The sequence below is a fragment of the Eurosta solidaginis genome, chromosome 2 (assembly GCF_040869045.1).
Source record: "Eurosta solidaginis isolate ZX-2024a chromosome 2, ASM4086904v1, whole genome shotgun sequence".
Lineage (NCBI taxonomy): Eukaryota > Metazoa > Arthropoda > Insecta > Diptera > Tephritidae > Eurosta > Eurosta solidaginis.
Genome location: NC_090320.1, coordinates 302359770 through 302379196, shown reverse-complemented (window position 1 = coordinate 302379196; position 19427 = coordinate 302359770). Strand labels below are relative to the sequence as shown.

The window sequence follows — 19427 nt, the reverse complement described above, 5'->3', positions numbered from 1 at the left end:
ATTTCAAAATGGGCGTGGCTCCGCCCTTTGTCATTTAATTTGTCTAGGATACTTTTAACGCCATAAGTCGAACAAAAATTAACCAATCCTTTTGAAATTTGGCAGGGGCATAGATTTTATGACGTTAACTGTTTTCTGTGAAAATGGGCGGAATCGGTTGATGCCACGCCCAGTTTTTATACACAGTCGTCCGTCTGTCCTTCCGCATGGCCGTTAACACGATAACTTGAGCAAAAATCGACATATCTTTAATGAACTTAGTTCACGTGCTTACTTGAACTCACTTTATCTTGGTATGAAAAATGAACGAAATCCGACTATGACCACGCCCACTTTTTCGATATCGAAAATTACGAAAAATGAAAAAAATGCCATAATTCTATACCAAATACGAAAAAAGGGATGAAACATGGTAAGGTAATTGGATTGTTTTATTGACGCGAAATATAACTTTAGAAAAAACTTTATAAAATGGTTGTGACACCTACCATATTAAGTAGAAGAAAATGAAAAAGTTCTGCAGGGTGAAATAAAAAACCCTTAAAATCTTGGCAGGTATTATATATATAAATAAATTAGCGGTATCCAACAGATAATGTTCTGGGTCACCCTGGTCCACATTTTGGTCGATATCTGGAAAACGCCTACACATATACAACTACCACCACTCCCTTTTAAAACTCTCATTAATACCTTTAATTTGATACCCATATCGTACAAACTCATTCTAGAGTCACCCCTGGTCCACCTTTATGGCGATATCTCGAAAAGGCGTCCACCTGTAGAACTAAGCCCCACGCCCTTTTAAAATACTCATTAACACCTTTCATTTGATACCCATATCGTACAAACATATTCTAAAGCCACCCTTGGTCCACCTTTATGGCGATATCTCGAAAAGGCGAACACCTATAGAACGAAGGCCCACTCCCTTTTAAAAATACTCATTAACACCTTTCATTTGATACACATATCGCACAAACAAAGTCTAGAGTCACCCCTGGTCCACCCTTATTGCGATACCTCGAAAAGGCGTCCACCTATAGAACGAAGGCCCACTCCCTTTTAAAATACTCATTAACTCCTGTCGTTTGATACCCATATTGCACAAACGAATTCTAGAGTCCCCCCTGGCCCACCTTTATGGCGATATCTCGAAATGGCGTCCACCTATGGAACTAAGGATTACTCCCTTTTAAAAAACTTATTAACACCTTTCTTTTGATACCCATATTGTACAAACAAATTCTAGGGTCACCCCTGCTCCACCTTTATGGCGATATCTCGAAACGGCGTCCACCTATGGAACTAAGGATTACTCCCTTTTAAAATACTCATTAACACCTTTCATTTGATACCCATATCGTACAAACGCATTCTAGAGTCACCCCTGGTCCACCTTTATGGCGATATCTCGAAAAGGCGACCACCTATACAACAACCACCACTCCCTTTTAAAACCCTCATTTATACCTTTAATTTGATACCCATATCGTACAAACACATTCTAGAGTCACCCCTGGTCCACTTTTATGGCGATATTTCGAAACGGCATCCACCTATAGAACTAAGGCCCACTCCCTTTTATTTCCTACTTGGTTATTTTCCCTTATGTTGTCACCATAGCTCTCAACTGAGTATGTAATGTTCGGTTACACCCGAACTTAACCTTCCTTACTTGTTCTATCTATCTTTATGCCACTAATTTTGTGTTATAGGACCATTGCATTTTGCAGGGTACATGCACAAATCTAGTCACATTGGTCTAGATAAAAACTAGATTTTTCTATCTATCTTTATACCACTAATTTTGTGTTATAGGACCAATGCTTTTTGCAGGGTACATGAACAAATCTAGTCACATTGGTCTAGATAAAAACTAGATTTTTCTATCTATCTTTATACCACTAATTTTGTGTTATAGGACCAATGCTTTTTGCAGGGTACTCCTGCTGATGACTACATGCGTGTGCGTGAAGCTGGAGACATTGGTGCTTTATCGGTAACCGTATCGGTAACCTTATAACAGCTGATTCGACCAACCTTATGGGAATCAATGCAATCGATTATTGGTGTCGGTAAGGTCGTAACCGTATCATAGCCAACCAATTGGTTTTTGGTTTGCCGTCGTAGCGATAAACAACTGATTACGTTAGGGATACGACTACAGTGATACGACAAACGGCACCAATGACTCTCGCTTGAGTATTATGTTCGTCACCTTCTATATATGTGTAAATGATGATTAATGTATTTATGTAGCTTGCTTTAATGTTTTTGTTGTTTTGCATTTATTTAATAACAGGTAAGTGATGTTAAAATTCGCCACAATATGTACATACATATATGAATGTCACAATATGAAGTGGAAGAGCGGATCTAGTAGTATGACTGGGTCAATTTCACAGAATAACGAAGTTTAAATTAGCCTTTTTAATTTTATCGATCCTATTTAGTGAGATTTTTGTGTTTGCCTTGGTCCACTAGTATAGAATGCATCAAAAACCTCAAAAATGTCATCCATGGGTTTCATTGTGGATAAGGTTTTTGGTGGGTTTAAGCAGGTTTAATATGTATCGACTTTATTTATATACATTTAGCCAATAATACATCTAAAAAAGTCTTCAACCAAAAAAAAAAAAAATATATAAAAGTTACATGTAAGCACTTTCCAAGAAATTAAGCGTCTCTAAGTTCCAGTTTTTCAGTGCGATTTTATACTCCAGTTACAGTTGACTAGAGTTTAACCAAAGATTATCGAAAAGTAAAGATGCTGCAGGCGCAATCTTCGGTGGAAAGCAGCGGAGCGTAACAAAATTCTAGTAGGTCACTTTCACCACACCAAAAACTTTAACACATTTTATAACATAATTTAAGTACAGAAATACGCTGACTGGAGTTTTAGAGAGTAAAAGTTAAAATTCTGAACGCATTACCTGAATAAAAAGAGTACAAATAATTATTAAAAAACAAATACAGACAGTGGTAGTTAACAAATTCTGCTGTGGTAAGTGGTGAATGTGACCTACTAGAAGTTTTGTGAAGCTTGCTTCACACGATTTTTCGTCCCTGCAACATCTTTACTTTTCGATAATTTTTGGTTTAACCCTGCCACTTCGGCCGTTTAAGCTGGGATGAGCAGCAAAATTTTGTGTTATCGAACAAAGTGGCAAAGTTAAACTGTTGTCAACTTTAATTGTAGTTTAAACTCGCACTGAAAAATCCGGCCTAAAACGCAGATTAGGGAGATAACAAAACTCTCATAATTTGTTTGTTGATTAATATCAACCGATGACAAATATACGAAAATCTCGTGCCACGGTTGTGTGATTAATTGATTTCGATTATGTGACATATTAAAGTACAGGCGCTGTATGGAAAATCATCAAGAATAAGCAACCAGCTGTTGGGACAACAACACCTGGTACTGAATTCGCCTTGGAATCAGCGATACCCCGCCTCAAGGCGAATTCAGTACCAGGTGTTGTTATCCCAACAGCTGATTGCTTCTTCTTGATTATTTTCAATACAGCGCCTTGTACTTTAATATTGTGACGAATTTAGTGACACTAAGTGATACTCACATCACTAATCTAATACTAAGTAAATAGCAATGTTGTTGTAGCAATGCTTCGCCCCACCTAATAGCTGCGACCGATCACAAATTGTCATCAATATCCTCTAACGGCAGTCCAAGGAAACTTGCTGTTTCAACAGGGGTGGACCATAATGAAAGGGGTATTAGAGGCGTTGGTTCCACATTACAATTAAAGAGATGGATGGCGTCATGTGGGAACACATTGCAAGCGGGGCATACATTTTGTATGTCAGGTTGATTCTGGATATGTAAGAGTTTAACCTGTTACAGTATACAGAACGAAGTTGAGCCAGAGTGACTTGCGTTTCCCTGGGGAGTATGCGTTCCTCTTCCGCAAGTTTTGGGTACTGTTTTTTGAGTACTGGATTCACCGGGCAATTCCTGTCATAAAGGTCCGACGCCTGTTTGTGGAGTTCACCAAGGACCTGCTTGTGTTTTTTTGCTTCATACGGCTTTGTTCTCAGGAGCCGTATTTCCTCAAACTGCTTACGGAGATGACTACTTTAGTCCCTAGGCGGTGTTGGCTCATCAATCAGATGTCTGTTTGGATGCCCAGGTTTCTGGGTATTTAACAGGAGCTGTTTGATTAGCATCTCATTTCTCTCCCTGATGGGGAGTATTCTCCCCTCATTATGTAGATGTTGTTCTGGGGACATAAGAAGACAGCCCGTGGCGGTTCTGAGAGCAATATTTTGGCAGGGCTGTATCTTATTCCAGTGGGTAATTTTTAGGCTTGGCGACCATATAGGGGACGCGTAGCATGCAAGCGGCTGGCCAGTTGCTTTGTATGTGGTATTGAGCGTTTCTTTGTCTTTTCGCCAAGTACTGCCAGCAAGGGATTTGAAGATTTTATTACGGCTCTGGATTTTCGGTACAATTGCGGCTGCGTGCTCACCAAAATGTAGATTCTGATCAAACATCACACCCAAGATTTTGGGGTGTAGAACAGTGGGTAGCGTAGTGCCATCGACGTGGATGTTCATAGTGGTCGACGTTTGGGACGTCCAAGTTGTAAATAAGGTCGCGGAGGATTTAGTCGGTGATAATGCCAGGTTTCGCGAGGCGAAAAAACTGGAGAGATCAGGGAGGTAGCCGTTTATTCTGTTGCAAAGCTCATCGATCTTTGGGCCTGTGGCCATTATTGTGCAGACATCGGCGTAGGAAACGATAGTAACTCCTTCTGGTGGCGAAGGTAGCTTAGATATGTAGAAATTAAACGAAAGTGGGGATAGGACACCACTCTGTGGCACCCCCGTTTAATTCTTCTTGGTTTTGATGTTTCATTTCTAAATTGCACCGATGCCTGCCGACCACCCAGTTAATTTGCGGTCCACCTTTTAAGACATGGGGGAAGGGTAGACCCTTCCAGGTCTTGCAGTAACGTGCCATGGTTGACCGTATCAAAAGCTTTTGATAGGTCTAGCGCAACGAGTACTGTTCTATGGTGGGGGTTTTGATTTAAACCGCAATTTATCTGGGTGCTGAAGCCTTTAGCGTGGTGGTGGTGCTATGGAGTTTTCTGAAGCCATGCTGATGGCAGGCTAGCTGCGAATTTGCTTTGAAGTAGGGGAGCAAAATAGCTTCAAGATCTTGGCTACTGGCGATAGGAGAGATATCAAGCGATATGACTCTCCTATGTTAGCTGGTTTCCCAGGCTTTCGTAGCGGGACCACCTTGGCCATTTTCCCTTTTTCGGGTATGACAAAGGTGGAAAGAGAGAGGTTGAAGACATGTGCTAAATATTTGAAACCCTCTTTCCCTAAGTTTTTAAGCATCGGCATGGCTATGCCGTCTGGGCCCACTGCTTTGGATGGTTTAGCATGACCGCTGGCATCCTCAACCTCTTTGGCGGTGATGGTAATTGGTGACGCGCTGAATTTATGTTTTTTGTGCGTGGCTGTTGGCACTCCGTCTATCTTTGTCGACCGTAGAATGCATTATATATTGTCGGCAAAAAGTGCTCGCGCATTTTCTCGCATCCGACAGCACTTTATCGCCAAAGGCGATGGAAACTTTGTCATTGTGCCAAGACGGATTCGATAGGGACTTTACGTTGGATCAAAGTTTACCTACACTGGCAGAGAGGTTACAACCGCTTAAGTGCTCCTCCCATTTCTCCTGCTTGTGTTCATCCACAAGCAATCTGGTGCATTGGTTTATATCCCTTATTTGGGGATCGCCGGGATCGAGCTGTCTAATAAGGTCACGTTCTCTCGCTAAACTTGCGGCCTCCGCCGGGAAGTGGGCCGAGTTTCGGGAATTCTACCGGCGGGAATGAAACGAGCCGAGGCGGATTCAATGACCTTGCGGAAAGCACGCTCCCCTTGGCGGGCATCAGTCGGGATAGGGAGGGCAGCAAAGCGGTTGTCTTTAAATGATTTGTATTCGTCCCACTTTCCTTTTTTAAAGTTTATGAAAGTGCGGTTTTCTGTGACGATGAAGTTAGCGGTACGCTCGAGCGAAATAAGTATAGGCAGGTGGCCGGATGCCAATGTTAACATCGGCTGCCAGTTGACGCAGTTTACGAGTTCTGCGCTCACGATTGAAATATGCGGCGAACTGTGACAGCTTCCTACCATACGTGTGGGGGCGTCTTCGTTTATTGTGCAGAACGCCGTTTCTTCTATTTGATCCGCCAACATCTCACCTCTACTGTCCATCCGCAAGTTTGAATGCCATAGATCGTGATGGGCATTGAAATCGCCTTAGATAATGCGATTGTTGCCAGTGAGTAAGGCGCTGATATTAGGGCGGTATCCACTGGGGCAACAAGTGGCAGGAGGGATGTAGATGTTGATGATTTCTAGGTTTGCATCGCCTGACCGGACAGATAAGCCTTGACGTTCTAAGACACTGTCCCTGCGGTCGATGCCGCGATCAAATATATGATATTGAACAGAGTGGTGTATGATAAACGCGAGGCCGCCTCCATTTCCGTTCTCGCGAGTGGGAGCAGCCGTATGAGTTGGTGGTACCGTGGGGCGCGAGCAGCAGCGGGTACTTGTTGTGGCTTGCTGAGCAGGGGACTTCTAGGGGGGGGGGGGGGCGGGCGGTAAGCCGCAGACTACGGGACGTCCTAGGGCGTTAACAGCAAGGAGCCACAAAAGATTTATAGAAGTTACGAGGACATCTGGTTTTGGGATCTATCCCAGGACAACCTGTCCGATGCAACCATCCCTTACACGAGACTCACTGACAAGAGTATGACCCTCTTAAAAAGATTCTTTTCCGGTAGATGCAGCAAAACCATTTCTCAGTACCGGGGTCAGGAGACGGACCCGGATTGGGTTCGATACCTTCCCGGTGAAAGAGAATATGGAGCAGTCCCGCTGCATGGGGCAAGGATGACAATTTGTGGGAGGGACCTAACAAATTAAATGGGGTTACACTGAAATGGCAGTCCTTGGTCGAAAAAAATTCCGAATCGCTCCAGTACATACGTGGCCTTGGGAAGCGAAAAAAAGGAAGCAGTTACTTGTATCTACATAAACGAATCAATCATTATGTCTACACATATGTACGTACACGCAGCGGACAGAAACGCACAAACACATGCATATATTTTATCTGAGATGCTCACAAAAGTAGGCAATCATATACACGCACATATGAGAAATTATAACGTGCATCTGTAATTATAGCTGGTAATTTTATAGCTGGTAACTAAGTTAAATTCTAGAAACGCCTGGAAGTATGCAAACGAGGAAATCAAAGAGTATAAAAGAGTGCAATCTGAGCTATCATGGAATCAGTTTGATTTAAGCACGCTATCTGTTGAAAAGTAGAAGTGTTATTATGAAGTACTTTAATAAAGACCATTTTGCATTATTGAATATTGGAGTTATTTATTCAACAGTTTAGTTTTTGAATATTAGCAGAAGGTTGCAAATAAATAAAATTTCGCAAAGTCGTTACAATATGTCAGTTAATAGAAATCAATTAAAACTCTCTTTAGATTTGACATTCTTCTGCAGGCGAATTGGTTGAATTCGCTTTGCTACCACCTGGTATGGATTCGCCTTGCCCCGGCGAAAGATATTACTTACTTACTTACTTAATTGGCGCTTAACCGTCTAAACGGTTATGGCCGTCCAACAAGGCGCGCCAGTCGCTCCTTCGCTCCGCCAACCGGCGCCAATTGGTCACACCAAGGGAGTTTAAATCGTTTTCCACCTGGTCCTTCCAACGGAGTGGGGGCCGCCCTCTACCTCTGCTTCCATAGGCGGGTTCCGATAAAAACACTTTCTTGGCCGGAGCATCATCTTTCATTCGCATAACATGGCCTAGCCAGCGCAGCCGCTGCGTTTTAATTCGCTGGACTATGTTGATGTCTGCGTATAGCTCGTACAGCTCATCATTAAATCTTCTTCGGTACTCGCCATCGCCAACGCGTAGAGGTCCATAAATCTTTCGAAGAACTTTTCTCTCGAACACTCCCAAAGCCGCTTCATCTGCTGTTGTCATGGTCCATGCTTCTGCCCCATATAGCAGGACGGGTACGATAAGTGACTTGTAGAGTATGATTTTCGTTCGCCGAGAGAGGACTTTACTTTTCAATTGCCTACTTAGTCCAAAGTAGCATTTATTGGCAAGATTGATTCTTCGCTGGATTTCAGTGCTGATGTTGTTGCTAATGTTGATGCTGGTTCCCAAATAAACGAAGTCTTTTACTATTTCGAAATTATGGCTGCCAACAGTAGCGTGGTTGCCAAGGCGCATATGCGCTGACTCTTTGCTCGATGACAGCAGGTACTTCGTTTTGTCCTCATTCACCATCAAACCCATCTTTACCGCTTCTTTTTCCAGCTTGGAGTAAGCAGAACTAACAGCGCGGGTGTTTAGGCCGATGATATCAATGTCATCAGCATATGCCAGTAATTGCACGCTTTTATAGTATATTGTTCCAGTGCGGTTAAGTTCTGCAGCTAGTATAATTTTCTCCAGCATCAAATTAAAGAAATCGCACGATAGGGGGTCACCCTGTCTGAAACCTCGTTTAGTTTCGAACGGCTCGGAGAGGTCCTTCCCAATTCTGACTGAACTGATGGTGTTGCTCAACGTCATTTTGCACAGCCGTATAAGTTTTGCGGGGAAACCAAATTCAGACATAGCGGCATATAGGCAGCTCCTTTTCGTGCTGTCGAAGGCGGCTTTAAAGTCGACGAAGAGGTGGTGTGTGTCGATTCTCTTTTCACGGGTTTTTTCCAAGATTTGGCGCATTGTGAAAATCTGGTCGATGGTAGATTTACCAGGTCTGAAGCCACACTGATAAGGTCCAATCAGCCGGTTCACGGTGGGCTTCAATCTTTCGCACAATACACTTGAAAGGACCTTATATGCGATATTAAGAAGGCTGATTCCACGATAGTTGGTGCATTTTGCAGTATCCCCCTTCTTGTGGACTGGGCAAAGAACACTTAGATTCCAACCGTCGGGCATGCTTTCGTCCGCCCATATTTTGCTAAGAAGCTGCTGCATGCGCCTTACCAACTCCTCGCCGCCGAACTTGAATAGCGAAAGATATTACGACTCATATATTTATCCTCTTGCTAAAGTAAAGAATTACTTGTTTAAATCCCGAATTCGGAATTCGCTGCCTTAAGGGCGAATTAATGGTGACTTATAACAATGAAGCCATAACCAGATAAAACAGCTGGTCGAACCTACCTTATGGAAATCAATGTAATCGATTAATGGTGTTATAACGTAACGCTAGCGCCATAACCATACCATAGCCAACCAATTGTTTTTTGGTTTCGCGCCATATCCATAACCTAAAAATATTTGAGTTGGTAAATTTAATAACTTTTTGTATATTTTATTTGTTGCTTTGGATACGCTATGATTAAGAGACTTATTTTTTGTACAATATGTTTGTAATTTTTTGCGTTTTCTTCATTTTTATGAAATTTCGAAGATTTTTAGGCACCATTAATCGATCACATTGGAGATGGTTATGGATATGGGTATGGTTACGACTATGGCGTTAGGATTAAAGGGTGAATTAATGGTGACTTATAACCATAAAGCCATAACAAGATAAAACAGCTGATCGAACCTATCTTAAGGAAATCAATGTAATCAAGTTAGGCAAGGTGCACACGAGGCTACGCGTCATAGACGCTGCAGGCGAAATTTGTACGCTTTGATGCCGAACACATGTATTTGAATGGAGAGCTGCATACGAGGCGTCAGCTGCATGAAAGCGACAAAGCATGAAATTTTCGTGTAGCTAAGCGTACAGCAATGTTGGTCGCTGAGCGTACGTACGCTTGAAAAAAAGGAAGAACAAGATGTTTGTTTACATTTTTTTGTATGCAAATTTGTGTAATTAGTTAAAAATGTTACTTTAGTTAATAAAAGTGCGTGAAAGGTACATTACCAAAGCGAAAAAGACTATTAAACACCACAACAGCTTGTTGCTGAAGCGTTTAAAAGGCTAAAAAGTGTTGGAAACTAGAAATCACCTTTTCTCTAGTCCGCGGTGGTTTAAAATTGCCTTTCATAATTTACAAAGGCACGGGGATGCAAACAACGTTTAATACCTATATTCCTTTGGTTTCGGGGACGGATATAGCTGAAGATATTAAATTTTTTATTTTTTTCAATAATTGTTTGCTTTTTGTAGCGACGCTCGAAAGTAGCTTCGTGTGCAGATCTTGAGGCGTAGAGAAGTAGTAGCTATATGAAATATCTTGTACGCGTCTATGACGCGTAGCCTCGTGTGCACCTTGCCTTTGCGTTATGGTATGGCACCATTAATCGATTACATTGATTTTCATAAGGTAGGTTCGATCAGCTGTTTTATCTGGTTATGGTTTTATGGTTATAAGTCAACATTAATTCGGCCTTAAAGCGGGAGTCATTGGTGCCGTATGTCGTATCGCTGTAGTCGTATCCCTAACGTAATCAGCTGTTTATCGTTACGACGGTAAACCAAAAACCAATTGGTTGGTTTTGATTGATTCCCATATGCAATCGATTATTGGTGCCGCTAAGGTCGTAACCGTATCGTAGCCAACCAATTGGGTTTTGGTTTACCGTCGTAACGATAAACAGCTGATTACGTTAGGGATACGGATACAGCAATACGACATACGGCACAAATGGCACCGGCTTAAGCTGGAGACATTGGTGCTTTATCGGTAACCGTATCGGTAACCTTTTAACAGCTGATTCGACCAACCTTATGAGAATCAATGCAATCGATTATTGGTGCCGCTAAGGTCGTAACCGTATCGTAGCCAACCAATTGGGTTTTGGTTTACCGTCGTAACGATAAACAGCTGATTGCGTTAGGGATACGACTACAGCGATACGACAAACGGCACCAATGACTCCAGCTTTAATGCGGCAATTACCCACCGACGTGTGCCGTACGTACGGCCGTTTGTCGTACGAAGCACGTTTGACCGAACTCTCAAGCCCGTAGGAATCATTGTGTGCATCTGTGTACATGTACATAACATATTTGTGTGTGTATTGTTTACAGATAAGCACTGTTGCCATTGACCATTTTGCATGCATGCTTATGGAAACATCAACTTTTTCCAATTTAATTTTTGATGTTGTAAAAGGCTGGAATTAATATTAAATAAATATAAATAGATTACATATTTATAATCTGCACCTTTACATAATTATTTCGAATTATTTTCACAGTTTGTCAAACTTTAATTAGGTGTTTTTGCATAAAACTGCAAACGGTCAAAAATTAACGCACAAAAGTTTACTAGGCAACTCTGTCTAGTGAGAGAGCGATCAGCTGACACGTTCATACGGAAAAAATCAAAATTGTTTTGATTTCTACGTTCCGGGCTACGTACGTACGGGCGTTGCACGTCGGTGAGTTTTCGTTTACATTGCACACTCATAAGATAGGTCGTGTCAACTGACACGTTTTTTCTACGTACGTTCGTGAGTATCCACGGCTTAAGTTTTAAGGAAGTTTAATTTGCACTTTAACTGCAAGCCATTTGACATTTTGATTGTCCAAACGTCGATAAGGTAGTGAACATCAAATATGCTGATGACGGTGACTAAGGAAGTATATGTGAAGATTGCTTATAAAATTATTAATTGAATTTAAAGTATAAAGAACTAAATGTTAAAATCACTACTATTTTTGTGGCGATTTTTACCGAAATAAATTATTACAGACAATTCAAATTCTCTTATAGTGTAAAAAATATAAGGAGCCCAACCCAATCAAAGAAAGCAAAACAGAAAAACGCCAACGTATACGTAGAAAGTTAGAAAGAAAAGAAAAGCAACAGTGGTAGTAAGAGGCTATTAAACCGTATATTCAAGGTAGTAGACAATACTAAAAAATTAAGTTTTTCCATTAACCAATTTAAATACATTTAAGTCATGTCGTCCGGCGAATTTGGTAATCCTCTTCGCAAATTTAAGCTGGTGTTCCTTGGGGAACAAAGTGTAGGCAAGACTTCGCTAATCACACGCTTCATGTACGACAGCTTTGACAACACGTATCAAGCGACAATTGGTATTGATTTTCTTTCCAAAACCATGTACCTTGAAGATCGAACCGTTCGCCTGCAGCTATGGGATACTGCCGGTCAGGAGCGTTTCCGATCTCTCATTCCATCATATATACGTGACTCCACTGTGGCGGTCGTTGTATATGATATAACAAATACAAATTCTTTCCATCAAACATCGAAATGGATTGATGATGTACGTACGGAACGAGGTAGTGACGTCATCATTATGTTAGTGGGCAATAAAACAGATTTATCTGATAAAAGGCAAGTGTCTACTGAAGAAGGCGAACGCAAAGCGAAGGAATTGAACGTAATGTTTATCGAGACAAGCGCGAAGGCTGGATACAATGTTAAGCAACTCTTCAGACGTGTAGCGGCAGCGTTACCCGGAATGGACTCGACAGAAAATAAACCATCGGAAGATATGCAAGAGGTTGTGCTCAAGGATTCACCTAACGAATCAAAGGATCCTGAGGGTGGATGTGCCTGCTGAAAAATTAACGAATATTAGTGCAAGAAATTAAAAGTAAAATAAAAAATTAACTGCTAACAGCATGCAATTTGATAACATTACAGTATGGACAACTAACGAGGATGGATAGACAAGTATAAGAAGGCTTAATGAGAAGAAAAAAAAACAGTTTATGATTAGGTTTATTTATAAAAACGTAAATAAAATACCCTAGAACTGAAGAATCACTTCATTATTACGATAAATTGTAGGCGCATAAATGCATTTAATACGAAGAAATATTGATATCATCATTAAAAAATCTAGCACTGAACGTTTTCAAGAAAATATGTATTTATGATGAAGCTTTTGCGTATGCTGAAGTTATTTTTGCACTGCAGGTAGTTGGCGTGATTGGTATATAAAACAAAACATATGTTATAAATTAGTATATTTATAGTTATATTAAGGAACATGCACATAAACATAACAAAATCAAGCGATTGTACAAATATTTGTAGACCTTGATACCTTTACATAATCTAAAGGTTAAGGTTATTATCGCGCATCTAACTGAATGGAGACCGAAACTTATGATATTCTGTACTTAGGCATATACTTACACATTAATACTAAAGTTTTCTTGGCGTCCTGTCTCAACAGTTAGCTATGCTAAATTGTGCAAATACTAAGTTTAAAACATAAAACAATTTAAGGCATTATATTTAAGTATTCATAATCGCTTTTTTCATTTTGAATCTTTATGATACAATTTGTTCCCGATATCAAATTCACATTATTTTGTACAAGAGCTTTTGCAACAGAGATGGTTATATATGAATTTGCTTTCTGGTTAACTTGAATTAGAGGAATTGCTAATTTCGGAATCCGTAGAAAAAACACAATGCTATAAAATAGTATTTATTTCTTCACAAGTGTTCAATAGAATTTTTTTATGAATAAGAGGGTAATAATATTACAATGTTGGTATGTTGGTATGTTTGTATACATGTAACTCTTTAATACCAAATTAAAAAAGCTCCATAAAACGCACCGGTTCTCGTATTTTCAGGTGGTACTGCTATGTTTAGTAATTGCTTGGTTATTAATAAAACAACGTGTTCTTTGATACAACAAAAACGGAAACAGCAGTCACGTAATGGACAAAATACAATACAAAATGAAATTTTACTCAAACGAACAAAAAAAAACGTATAACACCGGCTCACAAAAAAGTAGTCTGCACATTTCACCGTTGGCCTTAGTCTGTAACTCAATTCGAAATCTGTCAAATCACATACATTTGTATTTTTAAATCCCAAAGAAATTCTTTCGAATCGATTTAAAAAATAACACCCCCAACGATAAACGGAAATGTATTTCGGTGTGCCGAATCCGAATTTAGTTGATTAAGGGCGGTGTGGTCTTGGTGTGCCGGTAGTGTGCTCTGCCTACCACACTTGAGCTGTTGGGTTCAGGTCCCGGGCAAAGCCACATCAAAAATTTTTAAAACAAGTAAAGGTGTCTAAGCTCGGTGTAACCGAACATTATATACTCAGCGTGAGCTTCAATTGCACACTTCATTTCAGATAAATTACTTTTCTACATAACACGTGGCACCGCCCGTTAAAAAAATGTCTCCCCATTTCCTCTTACAATAAAACTTGATAAGTAAAATATCATTGATTGAAAAGTATTTTTTGCTAAGTTATAGCTTATTATTCCAGTCTACGACCCTTTTAAAAATCTTTTATATAAAAGTGGGCGTGGTCTTTAACCGATCTCGTCCATTTTTCCTAGAAATATTTCCTGCTATAGGGAAAATTTGTGTACCCAACTTTATTACGATCCCTTAATTTTTCTTCCAGTTATGGTTCCCGGAACATAGAAAATTGCTTAGTCATAAAAGGGGCGGTGCCACGCCCTTTTTTTAAATTTTGAAGTTGTTTCTATTTATTATTATAAGTACACTTGAGGAATGAAATACCATTGATATAAAGCTCTTTTTTGCAAAGATATAGCTAATTTTATTAAAAATCTTTTATATAAAAGTGGGCGTGGTCCTTAACCGATTTCGTTAATTTATCTTCAAAAATTCCTTATAGTAAAGGCAACCTCTCTGCCGAATTTTATTACGATAGGTTTAACGATTTTTGATTTATGATTAATAAATTTGTAAAATTGTTTTTATCACAATGGGCGGTGCCACGCCCATTTTAAAAACATTTTTAAAATTTTTATCAAGAGTCTCAATATCAGTCCACACGTCAAATTTCAACATTCTAGGTGTATTATTTACTAAATAATAAGGTTTTTTGAGTTATCCAAAATGTTACATATGTATATAAAAAGTGGGCATGGTTATCATCTGATTTCGCTCATTTTCAATACCAATATATTCTGGGTCCAGATAAGCTCATGTACCAAATTTGGTGAAGATATCTAATATTTACTCAAGTTATCGGGTTAACGGGCAGACGGATGGACGGACGGACATGGCTCAATAAATTTTTTTTTCGACACTGATGATTTTGATATATGGAAGTCTATATCTATCTCGATTCCTTTATACCTGTACAACCAACCGTTACCAATCAAAGTTAATATACTCTGTATGCAAAGCACGCTGAGTATAAAAAGGATGTTCCACCGTCACGGGTTCGCAAGATTACATCTTTGATAAAGCATTCTGATAACACCAGCTGGAGATTTCAAAAAAACTCACTATATCTGACACATGTTCGAATTAAAAGCCTTTGATGAAGTAATTAATAGTTAATAAACTTTTCCAGAAGCTCAAAACATAAACCATGGGATAAATAAATTTAAGTTACGTAAAATTAAAGAAATTTCATTTTGTAATGGTTCGACTCAGATTCAAGATTCGCATTTTGTTCAAAATTTCTACTAGACGTAATTACTTGATATCTTTATTAGAATTAAAAGGTGTACTAGCACAGTCTACTCATTTCTAAAAATTGTTTGCGTAGTTGTCACTGGCGGGACATACATAAATGTTTAATAATTCCTTAACAACTTTGAAGAAGTCAAAACCGAATTGTTGGATATATTGGAAACGAGTTTCTAACATTTTATAACAAATATGAAATAAGAGAACGACTTGCAAAATTTAGAATAACTACTTCCGACTTTTTCTCTCGGGTGAGACAAAGATAAATATTGTGCGATACCTCTAAAAATAAGAGTATAGTGCTTTATTTTATTAATATAAAATGGTATTTAATTCAGCTTTATTAAATAGGAATGAGTTAGGGTAGTTATTTTTCTAATTAATACTCGAATGGTGAATCACAGCAGAATTTACAGCTGTTTCAACCTATTTGAAAATGTTAAATCAGCAGTTTACTTTAAGAGAAGAAAAATGTACCAAAAACACATTTAAAGATGAAATGCAATATTTTTACGACACTAGTATGCACACTCTCCAGTTTTATAAGAAAAATTATCTCCGCACCAAGGTTCACCTTCTCAGGGAACCTCCCAAAAGTTGTTTCAATTAGATAAACGTTTTTCTAACCGGGGTCGCTTCTCGGCAGTGGTTTGGCAAACACTTCAAGTGTTGTCCTGTGATAGTCCTGTATAGTCTTGGGACTTCCTTTCCGTTCAGGTTGCCTTGCAGTATCAGTTTCGGTTTGAGTTGCTTGTTGTTTCAAGTTCGGCTTTGCTTTAGGATTCGACTTCAGTTTCGGTCTCACTTCCAGCATCAGTCCCGGTTTGTATCCAGAATCGGTCTTGTTTTGGTTCCGATTCGGGTATCTTTACTTCGCTTTAACCGCCTACGAGACTTACCGTAAAAAAATCGAGTCATATAAAAAGCTCCAAGAGAGCTGTAACTTAAAACTGACGCTCACCCCCACTACCGCTGATTTGTTGTGTTCATGTAAAATAAAATGAAAGAAAAATGTCAAACATAAACAGCTTGCTCAGTGTGAGGGTCGGGACTCTTAACCCTTGGCCACCTTGATGCGGCCGGTTGTTACAATTATCTCCTTTATCTGTAGAGATGCACACACCTCGCAGGAAGTACACCCTCCCTTGGACCGCTCCATCATTTCGCGTTGCAGCGGCTCCCCTTTTTCTCTACTCCGTCTGACTCTTCTTACCTACCCTGTGGTCATCCTCCCCCTCCCTAACCGATCAAATTAGCACACAATATTCAATTTTTTTCTTTCAATATAACATTTTCATAAAAAAAACTTACTATCTATTCAGATAAAATTTAATCAAATGCTTCATAAACTTCCGGCTTTGAATTTTACAAAAACATATTAATAATAATTGTCACGTACACCTGTTAGAAGGTGAATCCGCCCCTTTGTGCAATCAAGGTGGAAGGTCCTCCAGCTAGCTCAGGGCGAGAGGTCGGGCCCTTAACCCTTGTCCACCTTGATGCGCGGCGGATGTCACAATCATCATCATACTTACATCCGTGCACCTCCCTCACAGAAAGCCCACCCAGTCGGTAGAGCATGAAACTCTTAATCTCAGGGTCGTGGGTTCGGGCCCCACGTTGGGCGCCATATTAATAATAATTGTCACATACACCTGTTAGAAGGTGAATTCGCCCCTTTGCGCAATCAAGGTGGAATGTCCCCCAGCTAGCTCAGGGCGAGGGATCGGGGCCCTTAACCCTTGTCCACCTTGATGCGGGGCGGATTTCATATCCAGTGTAAGAAAACAAGTGCCAGTATAGTTTTCCGAGTTTCAAACTAAAATTGTGATTTGTTTGTTCTTAGAACAAGTAGCGCTAAAATTCTTATTTCCGGATTTTACCTTTATGTAGCCGAATATCCCATTAGCCGAATTTTTTGCTATGCTATCCGGATATTCGAACATTTGGTTTAGTTGACGACTTCGGGTGAAACTCCCAGCCCTAATCATGAGTTTACACCAGAGCGTTTGATAAATTAAAAAATATTTTTCCTCGGAATCGATCTCAAAAGTGGTAGTGGCCAAAATAGGTCTCTTTAAAAAATTAGTGTGGTTCGCATCGCATAAAAATCGTTTTGAAACATTTAGTTTCATTTCTTCCGATTTTTTATGAAAATCTATCGGATCCAATATAAAAAATCTTTTGACATATTTTTAAAGAATATTCAACGCTCTACGAAGCTTAAAAACATGTTTTACTATTCTGAGGACATGATTCAATCACTCGAGGTTTGCTCCACTGAAAATGTTTTTGACAATCGCAGCCATTTTGCTCCCAAATCGAATTGACATTCGTTAAACTATGTTGTTTCTTTACGAGTTTTCGAAAAATATTAGTAGTGGAAATATGAAGCAATCAGTTTACAAATAAGTACTGCACTGCATAATTCCTTAGAACAATTTTTTTTAAATTTTATGACGAATTTGGTAACTCTGCCATTATCTATTAATGTGGCTGAACATAGGTAATTTTATGAAAAGTGCGGCCGCCAATGAATCGTGCACTTTCGTAAACCTATGAACATACCAACCCTAAACCAATTCAAAATTCATCATTCAACGTCAGAAACTCGACTAGTAAATTGATTCATGTAAAAATGTCATTAGTAAATAATGGAGCGTATTAACTTCATCTCCATTTAAGAATATGTGGAATGGGTTTAATTTGGGAATATTATATATATTGTTACGAATATTAGCAAAACTAAGGAGTGCTGCCATCTCTAAGCCGATGCTAAGCAGTGACGTGAATTCACATCCATAGATCAATCATTATGTATCTACATAAACGAAACAATAATTGCGTCTACACATACATATGTACCATGTACGTATACGAGCAGCGGAGAGTCAATGCACAAACACATGCATATATCTGAGATACTCCTGAAAGTATGCAATGAGAAAAGCTATAAAATTGTGCAATTGTAGTTACAGCTGAGAAGTTTGAGAGCTGCTGGACTAGTAGATTCTGGAAGCGCCTAGAAGATGTATAAAATTGTGCAATTGTAGTTACAGCTGAGAAGTTTGAGAGCTGCTGGACTAGTAGATTCTGGAAGCGCTTAGAAGATGTATAAAATTGTGCAATTGTAGTTACAGCTGAGAAGTTTGAGAGCTGCTGGACTAGTAGATTCTGGAAGCGCCTAGAAGATGCGAAGGTTGAAATCAAAGAGTATAAAAGGCGACAATTGTAGAGGCGCTGGAATTCAGTTTAATTTGAGCTATCAATCAGTTTGGTTATTAAGCAAGCTATTCGTTGCACAGTTTGAGTGTTATTGTGAAGTACTTTAAATAAAGGCCATTTTGCATTATTACAAATCGGAGTTATTTATTCAACAGTTTAGTGATTCGAACTTAGCAGAGGATTGCAAATAAGAGGATTTGCAAGTAAATTCGTTACAATTGGTGTCAGAAGAGGAATTGTTGAATAAATTCCAAAGGACAACAAGGAAATGGCAAAATTCAGTGAATTGAAGATCCAGCAACTGAAAAAGGAGTTGGAGAGCCGTGGATTGAATACAAGCGGCGTTAAACTGGAACTTCAGGCACGGCTACGAGAGGCAATGGAAGCAGAAGGAATTGATGTGGACGAGTATGTCTTTTATACTGATGGGTACGAGACAACAACAAAAATTGAAGAGAAAAACGAAACATCGCAGACAGTTACGAGCACAGACTTGAACATGATATTGGCTGCAATAACTGCTCAAACATCGACAGTGGCATCTCAGCTGGAATCGCAGGAGACACGTTTAACATCCAAGATGGAAGCACAAGAGACGCGTATTTCAGAAATGTCGACACAGATTACATCGAAGATTGAAGCACAGGAAACACAAATTTCTTCACAACTGGAAGAACAGAAGACGTATATGGTATCCCAACTGGAATCGTAGGAAACCCGTATAACATCACAATTGGA

The 19427-nt window shown here is 39.5% G+C and overlaps 1 protein-coding gene across 1 annotated transcript; it reads left to right on the top strand.

Annotated features, from left to right (window-relative positions):
* Window positions 1–11616: 11616 nt before the first annotated feature.
* Rab6 (RAS oncogene family member Rab6) lies at window positions 11617–13606 on the top strand. Its single transcript, XM_067768788.1, has 2 exons — window positions 11617–11908; window positions 11967–13606. The coding sequence occupies exon 2, from the start codon at window positions 11969–11971 to the stop codon at window positions 12593–12595; it is 627 nt and encodes a 208-aa protein (XP_067624889.1). The 5' UTR covers window positions 11617–11908; window positions 11967–11968; the 3' UTR covers window positions 12596–13606.
* The last annotated feature ends 5821 nt before the right edge of the window (window positions 13607–19427 follow it).